General features: G+C 28.5%; 1 protein-coding gene across 1 annotated transcript; it reads left to right on the top strand.

Moving 5' to 3' along the window:
* Positions 1-4,365: 4,365 nt before the first annotated feature.
* LOC117932727 (cytochrome P450 87A3-like) lies at positions 4,366-7,562 on the top strand. Its single transcript, XM_034854019.1, has 9 exons — positions 4,366-4,508; positions 4,626-4,950; positions 5,159-5,308; positions 5,718-5,966; positions 6,060-6,145; positions 6,268-6,350; positions 6,698-6,804; positions 6,899-7,026; positions 7,320-7,562. Exons 1-9 carry the CDS (start codon positions 4,417-4,419, stop codon positions 7,411-7,413), a joined length of 1,314 nt encoding a protein of 437 aa, XP_034709910.1. The 5' UTR covers positions 4,366-4,416; the 3' UTR covers positions 7,414-7,562.
* Positions 7,563-8,059: the final 497 nt, after the last annotated feature.

Below are 8,059 nucleotides of genomic sequence, written 5' to 3'. Positions count from 1 at the left end.
GCTTATTTTGATAATAATATTGTGACATTTGATAATAATATATCCAACTTGAAAATATATTTAATATTAAAATTATAATTTATTTAATTTAAATATATTCAATAATATAAAATAAATGATGATATAGATATGAAATCCTAATTTTTAGTTTTTTATTTTTAACAACTAATTAAATAAAACTTAAAAATAAAATAATTAAAACTAATTTATTTTATTATCTTTTTTTCCATATATATATACTTATTAAAATTATTTAATTAAAACTAAATCCTAGAAACAAATAATATATAATTATATTTACATTCCTATCATGGGACCAAAGTGCCCACTTGGTTAACACTTGGTCTTAGACGTTTGATTGAATTTGGTGGGTGTTGACCCGTTCAAAGAAAATCCAAATAAGCAAACAAATTATCATAGGATTGACCAACTATTGTAGTAGTCAGTCCCCCACAAACTTGGAAGTGTGTTGACGTGTCAAAGAAAATCTAAATTAATAAGATTGGTCAACTATTCTAGTGGCCCCACATAGACTCAAGTAGTATCGTGAAGCCAATTTAAGTTTGAAAAACATTGCAGTGAAATGACCCCACAAACTCAAGTTGCATTGAGGAAGCCAATTTGAGTACACCATTAAAATTTTGCATTAAAATTTGAGTACACCATGATATCTTTGAGAGGTTCATCGTTTGTGTCACGTAATTTTGCATTAAGTTCAATAGAAGTGTTTGACATTAAGTCACATTTATCGTGTTCGGTTTGAGGAAAGTATTAAAGAAAGAAAAAAAATAATGATAAGGAAGATGGTTTTGATCGTTTAATTTTATCATAAAAATATGAAAAAATAAATTAAAATTAGTTATAATTTTTTTCATCTTCAAATAATCTAACTTTTAACTTTTATATTGGAAAGGTAAAATAAATTAAATAAATTTAAAATAGCATAAAATATAATGTATTGATTTTAAATTTTTTTTTTTTTTTTAACTTTTTCTTTTCTTTAGCTTTTCCTCTATGTTTTCTTCCCTTCAAATTTATTGGGAATCAAAGTTAATCTTTTGAAAATATTATTTTTCATTGAACTTGTCATTTCAAAAAGTGAGTTTAGTATTTTTCACATTGAAGCAAATTTTATTTTTATATTGAACTTATTTTTTGAAGAAAAGAATCCAGAATATTAATTGTTGTTTGTATCACATGCAAATTTCTTCCCAATGATTCTTAATAGGGTGAGTTTTTCAGTATAAATGAGTATAGAATAAATGTAAATAAGTTTGAAATGGATTTAATAAATATTTTAAAATCTAGGATGGGTTTGGGATAGGTTTGTATATAACTTTGTCCTATCCCGCCTTTGCTAGATTATATATAATTTTATATAAAAAAATCATTTTAGTTCTTTTTTTAACATTTTTTAATATATATAAAATGTTAATTTTTATAAAGATAAATTATAGATATTTATAATATTTATTTATTTTTAATAGAATTTAAAATTTCAAAAGAAGGAAGAATTGTGTTTTGGATTAGTTAGGCATTGAAATTAACCTTCAATCCATGTAAGTGGTATAATCGACAGAAAGGATATGAAATTATAATAGTAAAAAATACCATGAAGATGACACATAAGATTTTTTAAAAAGCTAGCTCGTTGCACATGTGACAATGACCTGAAAAAAATCTTAATTTTTTATTTGATTAAATAGAAGAAAATGTTATTTAGAAAATATTTTTTTTTTTTACAAAAACCAATTTTTATTTGAATTAGCAAATATTTATAATTTTTTAAAATTTATGTTTCAAGAAAACTCTCAAATTTATTTAAAAAAGCATTACAATTTATTTTTATTTTTTAAAAAAGTTATCCCCTTTTATCTTAAAAAAAATATTTTAAATTAATTATAAAAAATTATGAGAAAAAAAGTTCAAATTTTTTTTTAAAATGTGATTTCAAATTCTAAAAAATATATATATTTAAAAAAATAATTAGCAAAAGACATTTTCGTAAATATTAAAGTTTCATATCTTTGTTCTCAATTTTCATACTTTCGTTGGGTCTTAAGCTCAAATTTATCAAAGAGAAACCGAAAAAAGTTAGGCAAAAAAAAAAATACTAAGCAAAACAGGATTTGCATGAAACTTTCTATACCTTCCTACCCCATCTTATTTGTTTATTTTTATTTTTTATTTATTTATGGATGAAAATGAGAATCATATAAACAAATGAAATGTCATTAAGACTTGAATGATCTATCGATTTCATTGAGATTTCTGCTATTAATAGTATTTCTTGCTTTTTAGTAATATAATCCAATTTTGAATCTTGAAATAATTCTATGATATCTAATTTTGTAAATTTCAATCTCCTACCATGACCCAATTTTATATTTAGGGATGTTACAAAACCCAAAAAGTAAAAAAAAAATTGTATGCGGTTCCAAACTTTCAACATCCACCCAATAACGTACAAAGTACAGCGCCTTCGAGAAAACAAATGGCAAGAAGAAAGAATTAGACATGTCGGCAGCTACTTTTCAAATCAGATTTCTATTCTTTAGAATATAAAAAAATTATATATTTGATAATCAAAAAATAAAAAATAATTTTCCATTTCTAAAAACTGAAAGCAAGTAATTTTTAGAGAAGAAAATTTGTTATTTGTTTTTTTGTTTTCCCATGGCCATTTTAAAAATAATTATATAAATGTCAAAAATAATTAAAAATAAAGCATAAAAGTTACTTTTAAAATACATTAAAAAAATATAAAAAACAGGTTTGGATTATTTTTGGTTCTCAAACAAGCTGTTGTCTAACGAGATATCAAACAATAATTTTAAAAACTATTTTTTAAAACTATTTTAAAAAATGTTTTCCTACAACCTTATTTATTAATTTATTTTAAAAAGATTTGTTAACCCTATCCATTTTATCCAAAATTTTAAGTTTCAGCAAAAACCTCTAAATTGTTTATCGTCTATATAACATTGCTTCTAAAAAACACTTCTAACCTAAAAAGTACTTTTAGTATAAAAGACTTTTTGGAAGAAAAAAAAAAAACATCATTTGACAAAATTTAAAAAATAGTTTTAAAAAGTTAAAAAAACATTTATAATGTTTTTTGTAAAGGAACTTGAGAAGTGATTCTTCCAAGAATATTTTCTAAGAAAATATTTCTTCTACAAGTACTCCAAATAAAAACCCTATCGAAAGCTTAATTATGTAAAGAATCCAATGGTAAATGTCAATTAAGAGATCATAACCTTGTCAGTACAAGTGGGTCCCCTTCTCCTTTCTTTCCAAACTTTCCAAACTCATACGCTTGTCTAATCAACAAAGCTACGCTATGTATAAGTGCCCCCTTCACGGCTTTTTCCAAACTTATAGACTTTTCAAGAGATAAGTGATATTTAAGAAACCATATACCTAGTCAACAAGGCTATGCTAACTTGTCTATAGAAATTGTCCTTTCTCCTTTCTTTTCAAACTTAGACTTTTCAAGAGATAAGTAATAAGTAAGCAATGTTTTCAAAATCAAACTGATCATTGAAGTAGAAAAATTACGATTTACAATTCATTGGTGGGATTGGAGGTCAAACCGAGGTCCAATGATGATTTCATAAATATATATTTTTTATATTATTAAAATTATAAAAAAATAAAAATAATAAATTCTACCTAAATTTAAACTCAAATAATTTTTAAAAAAATAAATAAATGTAGAATTGAATTACATAAAATAAACATAAATTACACAAAAATATGAAATCTAAAGATTTTAAACAAAATGCAGAAAATAGAAATCATTCATTTGATTTAATAAATATTAAAAATATGCAACAATGCAATAAAAAAAATATTAAATATTAAAAATAAAAATTTAAAATGCAGGAACTAGGAACTTTGCAACTGCAGCAACTCACTGTGGGAGAGGACTGTCGATGGCGTTGGCGTCCTTGTCGGCCACCGGCGTCGGTTCCAGCGTGATGTAGGTGGAGAGCCGCAAGGGGCAGCAGCTGTTGGAGGTTGGGGGGTAGAGGTGGTTGCTGAAGGTTGGGGAGGCAAAAGGTTAGATTAGGAGGAACCGGCCGGTTCAACACGGTTTGGTGTCATCCAAAGCCTGGACAGTTCAAAGGACCAAACCAAAAACCGGAATAGTGACCGGCCGGTTCAACTCGCCCTGGTCTTTAAAATCATGAATTAAAAGACCATAAACCCAGTCAACAAGACTATGCTAACTTGTCTATATAAGCGCCCCTTCTCCTTTCTTTTCAAACTCATAACCTTTCCAAGCAATTGATTAATTGGAGAATGTGGGTGCTTGTTATTTGCCTTATCTCTTTCCTTGTTATTCTGATAAGCCAATGGCTGCAGAAGTGGTTGAACCCCAAATGCAATGGAAGATTGCCACGTGGTTCAATGGGCTTGCCAATCATTGGAGAGACGATCCAGTTCTTCTCCCCTCACTCTTTCTACGGCATCCCTCCTTTCATTAGCAAGAGAATGACCAAGTAAGACAGCATGAGTTTATCCTGGGAATAATTTGTCTTAGAAGCACAAACTAACTATATATTATTCTTTTATATATATCCTATTTTCTTCATGGTTTTATTTTCTCTTAATTTCAGATACGGGTCGGTGTTTAAAACTAGCTTGGTTGGGAATCTGGTGGTTGTATCTGGAGATTCAGAGCTTAATCAGTATATCTTTAAAGAAGAAGGGAAGTCAGTCTACTGCTCTTACACGGAAAGTGCTCTCAAGATTATGGGAGAACAAAGCTTATTAGCGTACCATGGGGTCTTTCACAAGTACCTTAAAAACTTGACACTGTCCATGATTGGCCCGGAAAGCCTCAAGGAAGTATTACTGCATGAAATGGACGCTGTAACTCGCAAATATCTACATTCATGTAGTAGCTACGCCAGTTTTGATGTGAAAGAAGAATCTGCAAACGTAAGTGACTGAGGCCTTCTCAATGTCTCAATGGGCAAATTTCATCCAGTCCAAAATCGAAGCAAACGTTCTTGCAATTTCACCAAGTCCAATAAAGGACTTGGTGAGAATCTTTTGAAGGCTTTGTAGCCAAAAGTTTTTCTAATTACATTGATCCTGCATTTAATTATATTTCTGATAACTATGAGAAATTTTTGTTTCCGGACAGATGGTGTTCGAGTATTTTGCTAAGAAATTGTTTGGCTACGAGGAAGCTAAGGCATCGAAGAAACTTAGAGAGAGCTACAAAGCTTTTCTTGATGGCCTTATATCATTTCCACTAAACATCCCGGGAACTGCATTCCATGCATGTTTGAAGGTACTAATTATATATATATATATATATATATACAAGTATCATAAAATTACAAGAACATTTAGTAAAATATCACAATCATCCCACATGTTGACACAACGTCATTGTTGTATCTTATAGGATTGAAAAGTAAAATAGGCAAACACTACATAGTATCAAAGTTGATCCTCAACACTAACATGAAAGTTTATTTGATCTCATAATAGATGTTTGTTTATTTGGCCTAACAATTCTGTGACATACCACAAGGATATAAAAAAAATATTTTTGAAACTATATATGTATAGATTCTTTTTAGTCATATATATTCATTTTAAAATTGAATAATATTTACACAATTAGTAGCAAGTTGTTACAACATATTAATATTTCTCTACATTATACTAAATCTTGATCTTTCTATTTGAATTAGGGACGTGAAAATGCTATAAAGGTGATTAATAATGTGATCAATGAGAGAAAATCATCACAGAAGCTATGCCATGATTTTCTGGATTTTTTACTAGAGGAAGCAAAGAGCAAAGATACAATTCTAAATGAAGCAATTATCGTAGACCTAGTCTTTCTGCTTCTCTTTGCTAGTTATGAGACTACTTCTGAAGCCATTACATTAGTCATGAAGTTTCTCAGTGATCATCCCTCAGTTGTTGTAGAATTAACGGTTTGTCATCCATCACCTAAACCCTAATTTTCTTTCTTTTCAATCTTAAAAAAGGATAATACATGACTTCATAGATTATATGACCTTTTGTAGAAAGAGCACGAGGAAATTCTAAAAAATCGAAAAAATGAGGAATTGGGAATTACATGGGCAGAATACAAATCCATGACTTTTACACATGGTGAGTTGAGTCAACTCTTTCATACTCTCTCTCTCTCTCTCTCTCTATATATATATATATATAGACAAATATGTTTCTTATGTTAGTTATATTGATGACCTTGCCATTTCTCTTTATTTTTCTGGTTATAAATGAAACTCTTAGGTTGGGAAACATCGTCCCCGGAATTTTTAGAGGAGTAACAAAAGATATTGAGATGAAGGGTAAGTTCAAAATAACACTTGGGTGCTAATTAGTTGGCATACTCAAATAAATTTCTTACTTCATATTCCAAGTCACAATTTTTAAAAGGTAATATTGGTATGTTAAAGAGTTGATTAAATATAAAATAACGACTGACGTAAATAAAAATAAAATTTTTACATTAGTCAAACAGACATAGAAGTTCCTATTAAATTTTTTTTTTTTTTTTAAAAATAACTTCTCAGTGGTCAATTCAAATAGGAGCTTAAAAGAGATTAATGTCTATTCACTCTTATATATAAACCCACTGTAAATAAAAATTGGCAACAGAAGAGCACTGATTGAAATTGTGAATTTTGTTTTCCAGGAACTACAATTCCAGCAGGATCCACAGTGATGGTGTGTCCATCAGCGGTTCATTTGAATCCTGCTAAGTACAATGACCCACTTGCTTTTGATCCATGGCGATGGGAGGTACCTGATTTTCTTGCATTTTCTTTTCTTTGGAGTTGGATTTTCTCAGTTACTCACACTTGGATTCGTTTGATGAACTGAAAAAAACTGAAAGGGGCAAGAATTACATGCTGGGTCTAAGAATTTCGTAGCTTTCGGTGGGGGTTCGAGGCTTTGTGCTGGAGCTCACTTCGCCAAGGTTCAAGTCGCTGTTTTCCTCCATTATTTGGTCACCAAATACAGGTAAACACTTCCATTTCTCTTCAATAATAATACGTACTTTGATTTTTTTTAAAGAATTATTTTCTGTCTTTGAAAATAAATTTACTTTCAGAAAATATTAAAATTATCCTTTAAAAAATGTAATGTACTTGAAACAAACTATTTTCATTTTTGATTTTCCAATTGAAAACTCAAACAATACAAGCTTTTTATTTTAAAATATATATATATATATATATATATATATATATATATATATATATATATATATATATAACTTTGTAAAATCAAATAAATGAATTTTATTGTTTCAGGTGGAAAAAAATTCGTGGAGGGGAGATCATTCGAAAGCCTGGTTTGGTGTTTCCAGATGGGCTTCACATCCAAATCTCAGCAAAATATAAGTGATCAATACAAGCATTTCGTCCTCAAAGAAGCAATAGACTTATGAATAATGGGGATTAGTATCAATGATCGTTTAATTATTAGACAGTTTGTTTCGTGTTTTATATTTTTATTGTAAACGAAGTTTTATCATCATAATTTATATGTAATATTAGAATTATGAATTAAGGTGTTGTCTATTCGAAAAATAAATAAGTCTTGTAAAAATACAAGAAGTTTTCAAGTGTTGTAGATGCACGTGGTCAATATCACAACTTGAAGTCCTCTCCTATTAAAATATTATAAATATGAATCTTCCATTAATACTCACCACTAAGATGAGTAAATTGAGATATTAATTTTGAACTTATGTGAGCCTGAAAAACGCTTTCAAAATGAAAAGGAAACACACATTCAAGTAAGAAAAGTTCTCTCTACTTTTTTTCTAGTTCTCTCAATTCTCATCTATACATTCTTGAGAGTATTTCTATATTTCCCTTTTTCTTTTTTTATATCTTGCATTTCATTTATCTCGTCTTATAACACGATATGAGCACAAGTTGCACTTTAAGGTAATATTTTTATCCTCAATTCAAGATTATTAATATATAATAAATGTCGCATATTTATGTTGGTACTTTGTTATATATAGCCATAAGCTATAAGCAAA

Source organism: Vitis riparia, chromosome 15 (genome assembly GCF_004353265.1).
Source record: "Vitis riparia cultivar Riparia Gloire de Montpellier isolate 1030 chromosome 15, EGFV_Vit.rip_1.0, whole genome shotgun sequence".
In the NCBI taxonomy this organism is placed as follows: Eukaryota; Viridiplantae; Streptophyta; class Magnoliopsida; order Vitales; family Vitaceae; genus Vitis; species Vitis riparia.
This window is presented reverse-complemented; position numbering and strand designations above follow the sequence as displayed.